This window comes from Mauremys mutica, chromosome 5 (assembly GCF_020497125.1).
Source record: "Mauremys mutica isolate MM-2020 ecotype Southern chromosome 5, ASM2049712v1, whole genome shotgun sequence".
Taxonomy (NCBI): Eukaryota; Metazoa; Chordata; order Testudines; family Geoemydidae; genus Mauremys; species Mauremys mutica.
In genome coordinates, this window is record NC_059076.1 from 82,627,472 (window position 1) to 82,647,545 (window position 20,074).

The window sequence follows — 20,074 nt, forward strand, 5'->3', positions numbered from 1 at the left end:
TATCTCTGTTTATTGGTGGAAGCAGCTCTCACATCTACTTCGAAGAAAAATGTTGTCTTCAAGGTCTTCTATCTCTGCTATATAAACATATTTTTTCACACAAATTTGTATGTCGTATGTTGTACCCAAATTGACAACCCTTAGCTATTATTTTACATGCCATTTAGATGGTTTTGTTATTTGCTACTACAGTACTACAGAGGATGTGTTTCCATTTTCTAGGTTTCCCTTGAAATGTATTCTAGTCATTTAAACTTGTTTTCGTATTCCATGTAATATTTTGTAGTCTGGTGTCAGATTGTATAGATTTATCTAGAATAAATATTATTCTCCTTTCTTGTAGGAATAAAAGACTGAATTGACTGAAGACCTATGCTAACATTAGGAAAATGAAGAGTATATTCTGAGTGATCTAGGATTATGAATAACGTACTGCTTGCACATGACTAATCAGACACACTCGATTCTACCTGCATTTAAGATACCTCCATGTTTGAAAATAACTGCTACCTGGTAATATTTTCAACATTTATAAAAATCAGTGAGAGAGGAGTGGAAATATTATACTGAGTGCTGTTGCAGATAGAGATGACTTGAAAATGGTGTGTGAGGATTTCCAATACCACATACAATTGTCTATAAATAAGGCAATACATAGCTGACTTTCAATGAGTCCAGTTAAATATTTTTTTCCCACCAGCAATGTTCCTGTTACAGAAAATGTATTTTTAGCTCTGACATCTGAAACTAGAACCTTTTAAAGAATTGCCACTTGCAGTAGACTGAGTGTGGCTCTAGTAGGCTGGAATCAAATAGGCTGCAAAGCTACTTACTGTGCTGTTATCTTAGATGAGTTCACTTTGAAAAAATATTTGTTACATAAGAAGAAAAACAGATTTAACCACCCTCTCTCATTTTTCTAACTCTTCTTGTGTTTTTGACATTGTGTTTTAAGTGATGTAATGATGCTGAGTAACTCCGTTAGGTGTTGCCAATATTTTAATAATCTTCTGCAAAAAAATTCCCTCCTTGATCTGTGAGGAATATCATGCCTTGGATTAATGTGTTTGGGTAGAGGAGGGATGAAGGGCTGAGGGATGATTATTATTTATTATGATGATTTGTATTACCATAGTGCTAAAGAGCTATAGTCATGGACCAGGACTCCCTCATGCTGGGTTCTGTACAAACACAGAAGAGAGTCACTATTCCAAAGAGCTTAAAATCTAAAAAGAAAAGAGACAGCAGATAGATACAGACACGGTCTGGAGAGCACAAGGAAACAATGAGACAATAAGGTCAGCATGATAGGCAGTGGTCTCACACCAACAGCCTAACAATTGTTGAGCTGTTTGTAGGCCTCATGGAAAAGGAGAATTTTAAGGATAGTATTGAAGGAGGATAATGAGGTAGTTTTTGCAGATGTTTACGAGCAGCTCCTCTAAAGAGTGAAGGGCAACATGGGAGAAAGCACAAAGGTGCTTGTTTGAAAGTTGAACAAGTGTGTGGTGGAGGCTGACATCTTGATAGAGAATCAGAGATGACAGCCAGGGTGGGAGGTTGACTGTGAAGGGCCTTCAAAGTGAAAACAAGTTGCTTATGTTAAATGTGACTGAGAAGGGAGAGCCAGTGGAGGGATCAGAGGTGACATGGTCAAAGTGATGGGCTAGGAAAATGATCTTTGCATCAGAATTTGGAATGGATATGTGCAGGGCAAGATTCCATTTGTCAAGGCCAGACAGGAAGATGTCAAAGTAATCGAGAATAGAGATAATGAGAGCTTGGACAAGAGTTTTAGCTGTGTGGATGGATAGGAAAGGCCACATCTTAGAGATGTTATGCAGAAAGAATCATCAAGATTTAGGTGTAGCCTGGACGTGAGGACCTAGAGAGGTCCAAGTTGAAGATGATGCTCAAGTTACAGGCTTGAGTGGTAGACAGGAGAGTGGTGGTTTCCACAGTGACAGAGAAAGAAGGTAGCAGGAAGGTTTGAGGGGGAAGCTTATGAGCTCTCTTTTAACCATTTAGCGCTTCATCTGACAGTTAGACATCCAGGAAGAGATATCAGAGAGATTTTTAGTTTGGACAGAAGGAAACAGGTCTGGAAAAGAGAGAGAGATTTGTAAGTCATCAGCATAAAGTTGTTTGTTGAAGTCGTGTTTACCGATGAGATTACCGAGAGATAAGGTGTAGAGGGAGAAAAGAAAGGGATCAAGGGCAAAGCTGTGTGGAACCCCCACAGACAGGTGGAGGAGGAGAAAAGGAGGATCCTCCAAATGACACCTGAAGAAGTGATTGGACTGGTAAGTAGAAGGAGAACCAGGAGACAACAGTCACAGAAGCTAAAGGAGGACAAGATTTCAGGAAGAGCATGGCTGATTGTGTTGAAGGTGGCTGACAGGTCAAGGAGGATGAGGATGGAGTACAAATTCTGAGATTTTGCTAGAAAGAGATCATTCCATTCATTGTTTTCTTGTTTAAACAAAAATGTTTTGTCAAAACTAGAACCAAAGAATAAGACAAAGCTATACTTTGTTGGAAATACTAATAAATTGTTTTTGAAAAACATGTATATTGGTAGTATAGAACAGTGTTCCACTTGGGTAATATGAAATGGTGGTGGCAGTGAATGCCTCCCTGGGAAATATTTAAAGATACCTGCCAGTCAAGGCTACTTGATTATTTCATATCTAAAAAAAAATTTTTCAGCAGTATTTTTAGTTATTCTCTTTTTCATCCTCATCAAGGATGAGTCATCTCTGGAAGGAATGGTTCAGCATTTTCCAGAAGGACAATGAATTCCTGAAAGGTAAGGAAATTGCCTCAAGTTTCTTTTTTTTTTTTTCTTTCTTTTTTTATTATTGGAGATATACCTATCTCCTAGAACTGGAAGGGACCTTGAAAGGCCATCAAGTCCAGCCCCCTGCCTTCACTAGCAGGACCAAGTACTGATTTTTGCCCCAGATCCCTAAGTGGCTCCCTCAAGGATTGAGCTCATAACCCTGTGTTTAGCAGGCCAATGCTCAAACCATTGAGCTATCCATCCCCCGTTACTTTAGGGTGGTGGCAAAATTTTAACAAGAGGTTCCTAGGGACTTCCAAGAATCTTTAACGCATCAGTGGAGTGACCGTAATATTTGAATTTAGTAAATGCCGACCATTGACTCAAAATAGTACTCAAATTTCAGGATACTTATTGCCTGACCTGGAGGGAAAATGAACATAAGCATATGCAAATATCATTATGAGGGTCCGGAATAATCAGTCATTGACTCTTCCTGAAGTTGCACAGCATACTTCTTTCTCATAAACTTGCTGAGTTTCCCTTTGTTGCAGTGGTGTGGTTCTTTGTATTCTTTTCTGTTCCCCTGAAAAAGTGACTGCTACTGTAGGAACATGTCAGCAAGATCCTTATTTTTCTTGGGCAAAAATGGCTTGTTCCTTTTTCATATGAAGCCTTTTGTCTCAGGAATCCAACACAGTCAAAACCATAATCTACTGTGACAGGGTCAGGCCAGATGGCTACAGGAGAGTGATAGAAGGTAGATATAAGCAGGTCCCTTTTCCCTGAGTGAAATAATGGGCTGTTCCAGAACAATCAGGAAGTTGCTGGAACCAATTAAGGCAGGCTAATTAGGACACCTGGAGCCAATTAAGAAGCTCCAAGAATCAATTAGGATAGGCAGGCTAATCAGGGCACCTGGTTTTAAAAAGGACCTTGGTTCAGTTAGTGAGGTGTGTGCGAGGAGCTGGAAGCAAGAGATGCAAGAAGCTGAGAGTGAGTAAGCAAGCGTACTGCTGGAGGACTGCAAAGTACAAGCATTATCAGACATCAGAAGGAAGGTCCTGTGGTGAGGATAAAGAAGGTGTTGGGAGGAGGCCATGGGGAAGTAGCTCAGGGAGTTGTAGCTGTCATGCAGCTGTTATAGGAGACACTGTAGACAGTTGCAATCCACAGAGCCCTTGGCTGGAACCCGGAGTAGAGGGTGGGCCCGGGTTCCCCCCATCTCCTCAACTCCCTATTTTGATACAAGAGGAGTTGACCTGTGCCTGTCCCGCAATCCACTAGGGGGGTCAGCAGAGACTGTGAGGATTGTTCTCCTCCTTTTCCCCATTCTGGCCAGTGATCAGGTTAGCTGAGTGAACGGCAGGTTTGAGCCACTGGCAAAAGTGGCCAAACTGAGGTCTGCCATGAATCTCTGAGGCAAGCAAATCCACCAATAAGCGCAGGACCCACCAAGGCAGAGGAGGAATTTTGTCACAACTGGTGTCTGGAGTGGGATTTGGTGTGCACAGCATGGCAGAAGCAGGAGGGTGGTGTTGTTGTTTTGTTTGTTTGTTTGTTTTTAAAGAAGAGGTTGTTGGTTTTTCCTCCCCCCCACCACAATGGAGGACGTATTGCGGGCACTGATACAAGCCACGGCTGCCCAGCAGGAGGCTACCCGTGGCCTGGCAGCCACCCAACAGGAGGCAGTGCGGCTGCACAGGAGACCAATGCTTGTTAATGGACCAGGTCACTCAAGACCGTACAATGTTGCGGGAACTGGTAAACCAAGTGAAGGCCCTTACAGAGATGAACTGCAGCCATGGTGGGACGCGGATCATATGAGCCAGAAATTAGCTGCAGAAAATGACGCGGGAGGAAGACGTAGAGGCATATCTCCTGCCCTTTGAGAGGACAGCCCTACAGGAGGCTTGGCCTCGAGATCAGTGGTCTGGCATCCTCGCCCCATTCCTGTGTGGGGAGGCCCAGAAGGCCTACTGTGATATGTCTGAAGAGGCTGCCGCAGACTATTCCCTGCTGAAAGCAGAGATCCTGGATAGATCTGGGGTAACGACAGCAGTGCGGGGCCAGAGGCATCATGATTGGAGGTACCAGGAAAACAAAACCCCATGGTCCCAATTATATGACCTCATCCATCTCACATGAAAGTGGTTACAAACCGAGTCCCGGAGTCCGGAGGAGATACTAGAGGTTCTGATCTTCGAATGGTACATGAAAGGACTACCGCTAGACCTTTGTGCCTGGGTAAGCCAGAACAAACCCTCCACGAGGTTGTCACACTGGTAAAGAGGTGAAGGACGGCGAGGGAGCTGACTCGACCAGTTAAGGAAGAGGCACCCCGGGTTAAACTAGCAGCACCAAGCCCCAGACCTCAGGAGATTGGGCCACCAGGAGGACCCAGGTGGAAAAAGAGAGGAGTTGAAGACCCACTGGAGGCCACAAAGAATCGGAGTACTGAGGGGGAAGAGGATAGTGTCATTAGGCTACCCAAACCGAGAGAGCAGGGAATGCCTAGGGCTCCATACAGATGTTATGCCTGCGGGGAGTGGGGACACATAGCTGCCCAGTGCCCAAATGCCAAGGAGCCTATGCAGTGTAATCTAGGAAACTGTGAAAACCCATGCTCCCTAGTTCACATTGTGGGGGTTGCACTAACCCCACACAAATATATCAGGCAATTGAGGCTAAATGGAGTAGAGACTGAACAATGATAGATTCGGGAAGCGCCATCACACTCATCTCAGGAAAGCTTGTGAAATGTAGTTGGTTGCTACAGGCAAAACACACAGGGGTGACATGCGTCCATGGGACAGTTAGTTAATACCCACCATCCCAGTAAAAATTTAAACCCAGGGGAATGCTACTGAGGTAGCAGCAGGTGTAGTCCCTAAACTCCCATACCCGGTGCTCATAGGGAGGGATTTCCCAGGATTTGGAGACCTACTCCCAGTAGGGGAATTGGAGAAAGGGGGAAACCTTGAAGTTAGGAAGGCATCCACAGTAGACTGTCAACCCGCAATCTTCTCTGAAATATCCCCAGATTTGTTCTCCACTCCCAAGTGGGGCAGAAAGACACAAAGGGAAAGAAGGGCAGCTAGGAACTTGGGGACCTGGATCCTGACCCAGGGATAGGCAGGTAGACCGGGGTAGCTGGAAAGGAGGCTACCCTGGAGGGAGAAGCACCCGAGCCAGACCCCAACCCTAATGCCTCTGAACCAGGAGAGGTGATGGAGACTGGCCCCCTAATCAGACAGATTAGCCCCGTGAGAGAAAATTTTGGACAGGACCAGACTGAAGATCCAACGTACGACAACTTTAGGCAGAAATAGATGGGGTTCCCATGGAAGGGAAAACCCAGGGACCAGGACCCTACTTCTTAATGAAAAAGGCTCTCTTGTACTGGGTTGAACCAGTACAGGGGCAGAAGGCACAGCAGCTCCTAGTACCTCAAAAACACCAGAACGTTGTATTGTCTTGCTCATGGTCATCTTTTGGGGGGGCATTTAGGGGTAGAGAAGACCCTGGGACGGGTCCTGCGACGGTTCTTCTGGCCCGGAGTACATGCAGAAATGCGGAGATACTGTGCCTCCTGCCCGGAGTGTCAGCTGCACAGTCTCCGTCCTCACTTGAGGGCACCTTAGTACCTCTTCACATCTTAGAGGTCCCCTTCGAACAAATAGCCATGGACCTAGTGGGACCCCTGGAGAAGACATCCCTGGGCCACCAATATATACTTGTCATTCTGGACTATGCTACTCGTTACCCAGAAGCCGTCCCCCTGTGGAACACGGCCTCTAAAATGATAGCCAAAGACCTGGTGGGGATCTTTGCCCGAGTGGGGCTAGCAGAGGAGATATTAACAGACCAAGGAACCCCATTTATGTCGAAGCTAATGAAGGACCTCTGTACCCTGCTCCACATACATACCCTGAGAACTTCAGTCTCTCACCTACAGACCAATGGGCTAGTAGAAAGGTTTAACTGAACCCTCAAGGCTATGATAAGGAAGGTGGTAAGTCGGGATGGGAAGGATTGGGACACCCTACTACCTTACCTTATGTTCGCCATCCGGGAGGTACCTCAGGCCTCAACTGGATTTTTCCCCTTTGAGTTATTATACGGGCGCACCCCTGTGGCATACTAGATATCGCCAAAGAAATCTGGGAAGAGGAACCCAATGAGGGGAGAAATATAATTGAACATGTATTGCAGATGAGAGACCGGATAGCCCGGGTCACCCCTATTGTACAGGAACATTTGGAAAAGGTGCAGGAGGCCCAGCGAACCCATTACAGTCACCAGGCAAAAGTCCAACAGTTACAACCAGGGGATCATGCAATGGTGTTGGTACCCATGGCAGAAAGCAAGCTTTTGGCCCAATGGCAGGGGCCCTATCAGGTGGTTGAACCCGTGGGGGAAGTAACCTACAAGGTGCGGCAGCGAGGACTCCGGAAACAAGAACAGATTTATCACATTCACCTCTTGAAACCTTGGCACCAGCAAGAGGCATGTGTAGTGGCCCAACAGGCCCCAATCCAGGGAAATAACCTACATGAGCAGATCAGGATATCCCCTGATCTGACACCGAACCAGAAGAAGGAGGGATGATCAACCAGTACCAGGACATGTTTTCAACCAAACCAGGGCATATCACCACATTATCACAGACCCTGGGGCAAAGCTAAAACAAAAGATAATCTAACACATTTTCTTGCCATTACTTACAATTTTTGTAATCTTAGATGTTCATTTCAGGTATGTTTTCAGATGTTTTTTCTGCCTGGTCTCTCTTTCCATCCAGAGAGAGAACAGCAAAGAGAGCACAAACAAAACCTTCTGCCCCCGCACCCCCAGATTTGAAAGTATCTTCTTTCCTTATTGGTCCTTTTGGTCAGGAGCCAACCAGGTTAGTTGAGCTTCTTAACCCCTTACAGGTAAAGTGATTCAGTACCTCTGGCCAGGAGTAAGGTTGGTACCCTTTCCTTTATATTTATGACAAGACATATTAAGGGTGACTAACTATTCGCTCTCGAAATATAATTGTTAATATAGAATCATCATTAAATGGATTTATTTCTACTGGAGCTCTGCAGAGATCAGTTCTTGGCCCAATCATATTTAATATTTTTATCAATGATCTTGAAGAAAATATAAAATCATTGCTTATAAAATGTACAGATGACAAAGATTAGTGTTGTAGAAAATATAATCCTGAGGACAGGTCAGTTATGCAGTGCAATCGGTATCACTTGGCAAACTGGGCACAAACATGCATTTTAATATATCCAAAGGCAAAGTAGTGCATGTAGTAACAAAAAATGTAGGCCAAGCCTACAGAATGGGGGACTGTATACAGAAAAGCAGTGACTGAACAGTATATAGGGGTCCTGATGGAAAAACAAATGAACTGTGTAATGCTGTAGTCAGTCCTTAGACATGTAAACAGGAAAACACTGAGCAGAATAGGAAGGTGTCATACCATTTTACATGGCACTGGTAAGGTTATTACTGAAACTCTACAGTGTCACACAATTTGCAAACTTTTAACAGTATTAGTAAGATTACACAGAAGACAGACATCTATAAAACCATTTTCATGCCCTCTATGAATTATTCAGAACTAATTTTATTGAATATTACTCTACCAATGGTGCATGCATAATCCTAGATCATGAAAATAGATTGGGATTTAGCAGTTTAAACGTGCTGTCATTGACTTAAGAGAAAATTACGATTATTGCTTTATTTCACTGCTCTTCAATGGAAACTTGTCTTTTTCAGTTGAATTCTGTTATAAGATTGCAGAATGAGACAGATGTCCATACTCATTACAAGTGTAACTACAACAACTCCAAATATACAACTTCTTTTTAAAGCATTTTGTACCAGTTCAATAAATCTAGTCATTTTACATTGGAAGAAAAGTACATAAAGTCCTCAATTTTTTACAATATAAATGTTATTTATAACACCAGTAGATATTGCATTGATAATGTGGTCTGAATCATCCATATAGTGATGATCAGTGCCATACAATTAAACTTTTTAACAATTTACCGCAAATTAAAATGAAACTGGCTAGTTTTTTTTCACTTTGGAAACTGATTTGTGAAAAAAATCCATGGTGGCATGGATGGTGTTCTGAGGGAGGTTGTTAATGTTGCGGAGTTTCTGGTGAAAGTTGGTTGCATCTTGGAGGAAGTTGGCCCTTTGTGTGGTGAGTGGCTTGAGGATTTTTTCTATGAATCCTGATATTCCTTCAGTAAGAATGCCATGGCCACATATGATGGAGCTGCCTGGGATCCTTCGCTTGTATATCATGGGAAGCATGTAGAAGTTCCCTAGGGTGGAATTGTGGGGGATGAGGTGGTAGAGTTTCTCTTGGAATTGTTTCAGGCAGGATTTGATGAAATCCTTAAATTCCTGGGTAAACTGTGCAGTTGGGTTTTCTCTGAGTTCTTCATAGTAGGTGGAGTCAGAGAGTTGTCAGCTGGCCATGTTATGATGGCAAATATTGTCAATGTAGCAGAATTCACATGAAAATAGCTGAAAAGAGTTTTGTAAATTAAATCCAAATTTCTTGGTAAGTAAACTTGAATAATATAATTGTTCCAAGTCTTTCACTGCTAAAAAATATAAGCCTATGTTTTTTGTTGCTGATGTCTGAGACAAATTCTGCATCAGACTTTGGGGAGACAGGAAGCTCTATTAAAATTAGAGACTTTGTTGGCAGGCAAGTGGATTTGAAAAGACAAAATTACTTTGAGGCTTTATTTATAATTCTCTGAAATTCTGGGGATAAATTGTCATTGAACTTTTCTAAATAATAGTTTTTTATTAATCGTTTTATCTTATTCCTTCGTCAAGAAAATCAATATTTCTTATTGTGGGCTAGAATGGCCTAAGATAGAGCTACTTGCAACTCAGACTATAAATTAATTAGAGATCACACCATATAAATTGCCATTGTGAGAAAAGTGTGCTTTTGGAGCATATTCTAATGTAGTGGAAAGGTATTTTTTGCCTGCTTATAGTCTATTAATGTACTACAGGTACAAATCTGTCCCCATCCTAAAGAATGCATTTCTGTTTAGAAATAAATTAGCCATAGCTGCTGAAGATGTTTTGATGATAAAAGTACCAGCTACCCACAGACACTTTTTACCCGCATATACATTGCACTACAATAGAACTTCCCTCCCCCTCACCATACCCCCAGTGTAGTGCATTTGGAAACCAGAAATTAGGTTTCAGCAAGGTGAATTATTCTTTCAGATGCTGAAATGGTTCCAAAGATGATACTTACAGAAAGGAAAGTGCAGAAGGACAGAACCTTATCCTCAAATATGTAAGCAATGTGGGCAGAAAATACCAAACTTCCTGATCCATCACTGGGCACCCCTTCTTTTTTGGGGGGAGGGAGGAGGATGAAAGAGAGCAACTTCTTCACAAGTTGTGGCAGATTTAAATCAATAAATTAGTTACAGTATGTTACAGGGATCATCCTGCAAGGATGAAGAAACATGCAAAGGGTGACTGAACCCAGGAAACATGGATGGGAAAGTGTGGGGTGGAAGAAACATCAGTTTTCTAAATATACCGTATAACAGCACCTCATCATCACCAGGCGCAGCTATGGCATTCAACTGCCTTGAGATAAAATGGGTAGTGATTTACACCTGTGCGCCCGCTGCCTTTAGTAGAGAAGGGCAGTGGAGTAGCCCCACTTGCATTTAAAAAGTGTGTCACGCTCCCTTGTCTCCCCCCCCTCGCGCCCCCGAGCTCCCTGCAGCCCGGCACTGCCCCAGGAGGGGGCAAGCCGCAGCCTACGTGGGACGGGTGACGGCACAGGGTCCCACCGCCCACGCGCTGGGAGCGGCCCCTGTCTGCCAGCCACACCGTGGGGCAGAGCCCCTCTGACAGCAGGCGAGAGAACGCAGGGCTGAGGAGGAAGGGGCTGCAAGGAGTGTTACTTTCCCTTTAAGAGAGCCCCGCCTCCCCAGGCACGTCCAGTCCCCGAACCAATAGGAGCGGCCCGGAGGGGAAGGCGGGAGAATGCGAACCCCTCACAGCGCTGCCAGCCGCGCCTTATTAGGGCAGGGCCTCGCGCATGCGCAAAGCCACCGTCCGGCCAGGGGCGGGGGCTCCAAGTGGTTTGCCTCGGCAGCGGCCGCGGAGCCAAGGCGGGGGGAAGCTCAGGGACCCCGGGACCTGCCAGCCCCGTCGGGGGAGCGGCGGGAGCGGAGCCGGAGCCGGCCAGCCCCGTGCGCAGCCCGCAGGGAGCAGCGGCGGGAGGGCCCAGGGGTCCGGCCCAGGGCGCCCCCGGCGGGGTGGGAGCGCCGGGCGGGGGGGCGGCCGGGGGTGCATGTGCTGCTGGCGCGGGGATGATGCTGGGGGGGCCGCAGCTGGTGCCGGGCCCGGCGGCGCTGGCGGGGCCCGGCGGGGAGCGGGCCCGGCTGCTCTCGCTCTACGTGCAGGACTATCTGGAGTGCGTGGAGTCGCTGCCGCTGGACATCCAGCGCAACGTGTCCCTGCTGCGGGAGCTGGACACGCAGTGCCAAGGTGAGCGCGGGCCGGGGCCGGGGCCGGGCCGAGTCCCGGCTGGGAGGAGGAGACGCGGCCCAAGGGGGGTGGAGTCCGGTCTCCGAGGCGGGGTCGGGGGGGGGGGAATGTGGGGCCGGCTCGGTGGCTGCGGGTCTGGGGCTGGTTATTGGCCCCAGTGCGGGGCCGGGCTCTGCGGAGCCGACCTCGCCCGCTGCCTCAGCCCTGTCACCCCCCGCGCTTGGGGGAGGGGTCACGGCCAGCCCCGCGGGGAGGGAGGCTTGGAGAGGCGCCGGGGGCGGGGGAAGCGGCCCCTCTCCCCGGTGGGGCTGGGGAGGGAGCGAGCAGCGCGAGGCTAAAGCACCCCGGGGAGTTGGGGGGGGGGTGGCGGCTCCTCTAGCTCTTTTCCCCTCCCCCGCCCGGTAGCTGCGGGAGCCCCCGTAGCTGGGGGTGGCGGAGCCCTTCGGTGTGCGGCGGAGCTGGCGCTGACAGGCCGCCGCTCTCTGGTGGTGAGTCTCTGAACGGGGTCTCTGCCCTGCCCCAGCCTGGGCAGGGTGACATGTGCTGGCCGGCGACTCGTGCGTGGGCAAGTCTCTGAGCTGCGCGGTGTTATGTCAGTGTCCCGGTGGGAAGAGTATATGCTGAGGGGTTTGCGGGACAGTGCTCTGGAGGGACAAAATAGCACTTACTTCTGGCCTAGGGCAGAGAACCCGCCTCCTAGAAAGTTTGGTTGTTTAACATACCGATTGGGTGCACGAGAGTGTAGGTCTTTATCTGCAACTGCAAAGGCTCGGTGGACTTAAGACATCCCCTCTGAGGATCAAGGACTTGAGTTTAGAAGTAATGCTGCAAGCAGGTTCGACTAATTACAGTATTTAAATTTCTAGAAAATAATCTGGGGAGGAGGAGGGCACGGTATTGAGGAAACTATTGCATATGTAGTTCATGGTTAACTCATACATGTTTGGCAATACCTTCTAAACTGGCTAAGATGAATGTAAAGTCTTACTGGTTTATTTTAACCTTTCATAGCTTTTCTCTAGCTCTTCATTCTGACAAGCTGTTCTTTCTAGAATCCCATCCTGCTATGATTTTATTAGATTGCGCATTCAGTTCCCAATGTGTGTGCTGTCTGGGCTTTTGTACCCTGTAGCACACTAGGCTGTGAAATTGCTCCTTGAGGAGTTGCTTGTCCCTTAACCTCACCACACTTGGAACCTCACATTTAGCATGATCTGTAGGGCACTGTGCTGTAGGATGGAGATATATGAAAGTCTTGGATGAAAGGTGACATAACTTCTAAGTGTTTTAATGAGATGCTTAAGTGTTGTCCCAGTTTTACAAAGAGGGAAGGGGGCGGTATGGGGAAGTGGTACTGGTTAAGGAATTTACATGGGTCTCAGTAAGTAACTGGAAGACTTCCAGTTCTACCTACTAGGCTGTACAGTGCAGCATGACTTGAATGCACAATTGAATAGTTACATTCAAATCAACCTCTTTGGATGTGGACTGCCCCAGAACTTCTGTTTTATCAAGAATTTATTTGTATTATCGTCGTATCTAGGAACCCACCTTACAGGCAAACGTTTCTTAAATGAATAATGCATTGTTGGGACTCCTAAAGGTGCAAGTCATTCATAGTTCCTACAGCAGCTGTAATTTAGTTGCTCTGTGTGAATGTTGAGGTATTGGTTTATCATATAGTAATACTCATTGACATAGTAAAGGATCAAAAGTCTGTTTATTAAACTACCTTGAACATAAACACAATTAACATTCACTGCTCTGAGATATGAAGTCACATGCTTGACCCTGATCACTCTAAATATTTAGGTTTGTTTAAAGAATGGGGAATGAGGAATAATCAAACTAGTAACATTGTCTTACTCAACTCCTTTGTTAAACACTAGAAGCAATTTGTAGTACAGCAAAACAATCTGAGCTGTAGTTTTAAAAGGTTATCTGCAACTGAAGTGTAAATTAAACATGGATTTAAAACATTCCATTCCAGACAAACTACTCAGATTCTTGTCTGGGCTATCCTAAAGCCCTTCATTCTAATTGTTGCTGGGATCTCTAACTCAATGGCATTATCAGGTGAAAGAATGAAGAGATACCAGATTACATCAAAAACGTATTGCTAACGGGGGGAGTGCCAATCTTTATGATGCATCAACTAAAAGACTAGAGAGAGCACAACTGGATACATGTTACCCAGCTTTGTAACAAAATATTTATTAATCCTTTTCAGTTTGGGTGAAAGGAGATGTTTAAGTTGTCAATTCCCTTAAGGTGGCCTGTATGGCAATTGAAAAGATGTTATTTGAATTATCATTCTAATTAATCAGGAAAGATGCATGTGACCAAGCTTTTGTTAAATTTCTGGATTCCAGAAAGTTTACAAAAGCTTGGTCTCATGCTTCCTTCCTGAGTTTGAATTATCATTCTAATTAATATCTTATTTGCTGAGGTACACTGAATCCTGTTGTCAAGGTCAAACAGTCTAGCAGTTTCTCTTAACCACACAAGCTTATGTGGATGTTTCTGAGCAACCACTTTCTGAATGTTAGGTAGATTCAATCTCTAAGAATTGATACGTATTCTTGTTGCATACATTAAAATGAAATTGTTTTTCCCTGTTGGTCCCATAGCTAGTTACAGCTTTTTATATATAATTTTTATTGCTTTTTGATAACATTGAACTTCAGAGGATTTTCTCACAGACCAATTTGAAGGCATTTTGATAGCATGGCTAGTATAATTTAGACCATTTAAAAGTTGTTGGTGCTGCTTCATGGGGGGGCAGGTGTCTGACCTCTAGTCAAACAGTATCTGTCTTGCATGATCAAACCTTCAGTCTAAAATGATCTCTATGGGGGGGAGGGGTCTTAAACTTATGACATGAGGCAAGCATTTATTCTTGCTATACATGATGGCCGAGTTGCAGTTGCCAAGCGCCATAGTTCTGAAAACCCTGATTTTGATGCTTTTTGACTTTTAACCATAACATTTCAGTATCTTTAATTTTTTTCTCTAAATGTTTTTCTGCCCTTGTTATTGCTATAAAGAAGCAGCATCAGTGACCAGTGGTGGTGGGGTTGGAGTCTAGGAGCTTGGGAAAAGAGGGAAGGAACCTGGTGTGTGTTGTCCCTTGTCTCAGACTCTAAGAAATAAAGAGGATGTACCCTTTTTGTAAATTGCATTGCAAGAATAAATTTAAAAGATACTCTTATCTGGCTTATGTTCCCAAACCAGCAATATACAGGTTGAAAAGGCTTTCTTAAGAAAAAACTCTGGCCTCTTACAGAAATGCTACATTATGAAAAATAACTTAACCTGTAGTGTAAACTGAAGTACAGCATCAGGTAATCAAATACCATCAAAGTATCTAACCCAAGAAAGCCTAGACAAGTGGTCTATCGAAGACAGGTAGAACAGTACCACCAAGTAAACTGGCTTTCAGATTTGGTTTCCCTTTAACTGAAGAACTGACTTTAGCAAGAGTGGACAATGTACTGCACCCCTGTCCCAGTCCTCCAGGAAATTAGGTTAGCTATTTTTTCCCAGGCCTGGTTTAGTGTCTTCCCTCCCCACAAAAATAATATTTTGTTAGTTTTGAGAGGGATGAACCACCAAGTGCTACAGCAGCCTCTTGTGGGCGGAAAAAGCACAATTTTATCCAGGCTAATTTAAGTTTAGAAAGTTTGGAGAAATCACACTGTTTTGAATAAATGGGGAGCTCAGATAAGTGAGATTTGAATAATTGAAATCCTGTTAAATTTGGTTAACCTTGAAGAAACTATCTGTAGAAAACATGGGTGGAGTAATTAAGATATGCACCCGAGGAATAAAATGGACATCCTAATTTTGTGGTGGTCCCTTCCTCTAATCCCTTATCCCTTTATATTTTAATATCAGGACAAGGTCCTGTTTTAGGCCTGGTCTGCATGATTTTTGTAATGATGTTACTATGTTGGTTATAAGTGAGATTTTTCATCTTACCAAAATAGATGCAGTTATGCAGGTATACTGTGCCTTATACTGGAATATCTTATTTTCCTTCCCATATGGGAATAAGCTATATAAGCATATTTGTTCTTGGTATAATTGTGTCCAGACTAGGAGAGTTGTACTGCTTTAACTATACTGGATTGTTAAAGCCATACAGTTTTTGTGTAGATATGGCTTATTGTTTAAAAAATCTAAACTCTGGGTCAGAACACAATGTGGAAGCTTGCCCAAAGTAGTTGCATATATTCAACTCCATCTCACATCCCGTTTCAGTTAAAAGTTGCATTAAAGGAACACTGTCAAATCAAACTTATAAAAAAGTCTTAAACAATGTTACCTAATGGCTTAAATTGTTAAAACTGGAACATTAAATAACTGGTGCTCTTACAGCTTGCTTCTTGTATTTTAGTTGCTTATGTGACAAATGCTAGTCCCATAGTTCTTAAACTGTGGCACCCTTCTTGGGGAGAAATCTTACAAAGTGATCCAAAGAATAAAAAATAGAGAAACAGAAGGCTAGTTATTTTCACTTGACGTTGTCATGCACTATGTTCCAATGTCTGGGAGCTGGTCTACACTAGGAACTTACATCAGTTATAGCGATGTTTCTTGTGGGGTGAAAAATTCACACACCCCTAGAAAGTGTGTATACTAACGTACACAACCACTCCACCCCACACGCACTTCCCCACCTGATATAGACTTGACACAAGAATTCTTCCATCACCCAGATAATCCGCCTTCCAAAGAGGCAGTACCTAGGTCGATGGAAGAACCCCTCCCATCTGTGTAGGTAGTGCCTACACCTGTGGCACTGTAGCACTTCAGTGGAAACACCAACTCCATAGGATTCCCCCATAAAGGAAATCCCCACTGGGGACTTGCAAGTGGTACCTCCTTCCTGTTTCACTTGAATGGCAAAGGGAGCAGCACAGGACAGAAAATCTCCAGAGCATTGACAGCAGCCCTTTGATCTTTATGAAGTAATATGTTCAGCCTTTGAGTTGAGGAGATTGGACTCCACTGACTTTTTTTTTTTTTTTTGGATAACACTGCTCTAGGATTTCAAGTCCGCTGGGTGGAATGGTGTAGAGGACATGTCTCATGTATAGACTTCAAAGGGATGTTGTCAGTTTAAGTTTAGATGTTATAAGTAGGCTATTTCATGAAGTTTCAGAACATGTGTAGTCTGTTTATTATAATGGGGACAGTTGTTATATAAGCTATTTACCTGCATCATTTGCAACCTAGGGTATGTATACACTGAAAACACTACAGACAAACAAAATATTTACAGGACAGTTGTACCTGTACTTTTTTCCACTGACACTTCAGTAAGTCACAACTCTGTATCTAATATTACCACAGTGACATACTGTACATAAGACTTTAAAGATATCATATTAGCAGTTGGCTATTTAATGTTTAGCAAAGCCTTTATCATTAAGTGTAATAAAGGTTCTAGGTTGGCATTAGTTTTGGGAAGAATACTTCAATTCTCTTATTTTGTTCTTTTAGAAGTTCAGTGCACTCTTAACTTGCACTGAAGATTCTTTGTTGCTGTTTTGGAAGAGGGAGGCATGATAGTGCATGACTTGCCAAACCAAAAAAAGGGGGAAATAAACCAATCATCAGTCCTGCAAATGCCTCTAGAAGTTTAGTGAACACTAGTAAAATTGTCTTTGTATTGTTGAAAATGTTTTGTGATGCACCAAACATGGAAGATGTGGCCTCTGCCCTGAAAAGTTCACAATCTAAGGCTTTGTCTAAACACAAGTTTAACCAAAATCTGTTTTAAATTGGTTCCATTAAACCAGTGGAAAAGCTTGTGTGGACATACTTAAATTGACTTATAGTAGGCCTACATCAAAGTAGCTTTGTTCAGTCACTTTTCGAACCTATAGATAACTGACTATGCCTAATTTAAGGCTAAATTTTCAAAGTCTATCTTGAACAAAATATGGCAGAAAAAAGTGAAACTCATTGGTAAAGCTGACTGTTCTTAATCTGGCCCATTATCCCTAGACATTGTAGATGGACACTTTTCTATTATGGAATAGCCTAAAAAAACCACCCTATATATTAAGGAAACACTCTTAATATTGCATGTTTTAATCTACCCTATTACTGTTCAGTGCCAAAAGTGAGCTATGCATGACAGTAATTCTGTGGTGGATTGCTGTGCATTACAAACACTGCTTCAGTGCCCTTTGAGGTTAGGTTAATTGTATGTAAGGATAAACTGAGGCACAGAGGCTATTTAACTAGTCTTTGGCAGAGCAGTAAGTCCTGCTTTAATATAGAAATTTCCCCCTTCTATTGTCTACCACTGGATGGGCTAGGGAATTGCTAACTCTAGATTCCTTGCTTGTCAGTTGGACTCTTAACTATTGCAATCTAGCATGTACCAAGGATTCTTGCCAGTTGTGTACTAGTCTTTCCAGTGTTTTGAATAGATTTTTTTTTTTGTTCCTTACAATTTGCAAAAACTCTATTGCAGCAGACTGTTCTGTTGATAATTAAATCAGAGTTCCCTCTCTGAGGGCCTGTCTTTAGAGTAGCACTAAATACTTAACTTGACCTATAGCCTATGTTCATGGAATACATTTTCTGCTAACTGAAGTATATGGTATGCATGTTAGACTGAACTACCTCTTGGAAGAAATGCATCTACATTTTCTTGATGTTCCACTTTGTGATGCATAATTCTTCCTCCCTCCCCCCTGACTAAAAACTGTTGTGCTGATTTATCTTTTATAGAAGCATTAAAAGAAATCGATGATGTCTATGAGAAATATAAGACAGAAAGTGATGCCATTCAGAAGAAACGGTTGCAACAGCATCTTCAGCGAGCACTAATCAACAGCCAAGAACTGGGAGATGAGAAAATTCAGATAGTTACTCAGATGCTTGAACTGGTAGAGAATAGGGCCCGGCAAATGGAGACCCACTCTTGGTGTTTCCAAGAGTCAGATAATGAAAAGCCTCTAGAAAAAGCAAAAGTAGAATCTTGCCAACCAGAAAGATCTTCTCGTAGACCCCGTCGCCAGCGGACCAGCGAAAGTCGTGATCTGTGCCATATCACAAATGGGATTGAAGACTGCGATGACCAGCCACCTAAAGAAAAGAGATCCAAATCGGCCAAGAAAAAGAAACGCTCCAAGGCCAAACAAGAAAGAGAAGTTTCACCTGTTGAATTTGCAATAGATCCCAATGAACCAACTTACTGCTTATGTAACCAAGTGTCCTATGGAGAAATGATAGGATGTGACAATGAACAGTGTCCCATTGAGTGGTTTCATTTTTCATGTGTTGGACTCACCTATAAACCAAAGGGGAAATGGTATTGTCCCAAGTGCAGAGGAGATAATGAGAAAACTATGGACAAATGTACTGACAAATCAAAAAAGGATAGAAGATCGAGGTAGTGAATGCTATAAATGTTTTAAAAGGGTTGTGTGTCTTTTATATAAAAATTGTTTAATTTACAGAGAACAATGTTTTAGGAAAAATGCATAAGACTATGCAATATTTTTTAATCGATAGTATTAATGGAGTATTAAAATCTGTTATACTTTCTGTGATCTTTAACTTTCTGCACTGAATAACCAAATAATTGAAACAGGGTGGCCTCAGAACTGCACAGATGGAATTACAAGTAGTGTTGTGGGGGTTTTTTTTTGGGGGGGGGGGTTGTTTCATTTAAACTCCCTGTTGTGTTAGCATTTAAAAAAAAATCCTGAAATTAATGGTGGTGGGGAAGCACTGAAAGACTGGTTGTATTACAAGAGTATTAGTAATGGTGTTTAACTTCTCTAGCACTGTTTCACAACCTCAGACAGTTATTAGAATCTCCATTTATTGTGAACTGAATCTGTTCTACATCTCATGCCTCTAGTTTTCAGATTCTGTGTTAACGTCACATAATATCTGGAATGGGGGTTCAAGAATTCAACTGTTAATTGTAAAATAGTCTTCCAAGCTAGAAAGCAACCTTTTTCTTCAGTGGCTTTCATATGATGAATGTATTATTTCCAGGAAGAAAATGCCACTAATTTATGCTTTTTATGTCAATATTAAACTGTTCCCTTGGTGACTTTACATTTGGGAGTCAGTTTCTGGATAGGGTAGCAATTATGGTAGTCTTGAACTTGACTGTCTTGTGTATATTTCTTATGCATGTCTTTAGTGGAAGAATTCTAGGAAGCATCCTAATGGGGTTTCCTTTGGTCTTGACTTTAAGTTGTGTACAGGAGGGCTTGTCTGTGGTAAGACTCTTTTTCTTGCACAGCTGGAATTCTGCATAACTATGCAGTGCAGAATTTGTACAGGATTAATATTCAGCATATGGTTTAAATTTTTTCCTGCAGAATTTGTGATTTCCTCAGTGCCCCCCTCCCCCTGGGCTTCCACTGTCAAAATTGTGATGTTTTGACAAAATATGCATAATTTTAAAATATTGTGCACAGAACTCTTTATTTTTTGGCACAGAATTCCCCCAGGAATATCACTTCTCTGATATTGCTACACTCCATAATTGCTACTGTGCTATGTCTTGCTGCTACCTCTACAAGTCTTGAATTGGTGCTGGCAGAGGAATATTGATATACTCAACTCCTCCTTAATCTGTGAGTAACATCTGTGTAGATGTCCAAAATATGATTGCACATGCTTTTCTGGGCTCCTCAAACTTGGCCTCCACCTTAGTGGAATTAAGATATATTCATGGACAGACCT

The 20,074-nt window shown here is 43.3% G+C and overlaps 1 protein-coding gene across 2 annotated transcripts; it reads left to right on the plus strand.

Annotated features, from left to right (window-relative positions):
- The first annotated feature begins 343 nt into the window (after positions 1 to 343).
- Positions 344 to 19,600, plus strand: ING2 (inhibitor of growth family member 2). Of its 2 annotated transcripts, XM_045017340.1 has the most exons (3): positions 344 to 513; positions 2,748 to 2,809; positions 18,098 to 19,600. In XM_045017340.1, the coding sequence occupies exons 1-3, from the start codon at positions 443 to 445 to the stop codon at positions 18,763 to 18,765; spliced, it is 801 nt and encodes a 266-aa protein (XP_044873275.1). In that variant the 5' UTR covers positions 344 to 442; the 3' UTR covers positions 18,766 to 19,600. The 2 variants fall into 2 exon arrangements, with proteins under 2 accessions (XP_044873275.1, XP_044873276.1); XM_045017341.1 differs by lacking the exons at positions 344 to 513; positions 2,748 to 2,809 and adding an exon at positions 11,855 to 12,182 and having other exon boundaries at positions 18,098 to 19,591.
- Positions 19,601 to 20,074: the final 474 nt, after the last annotated feature.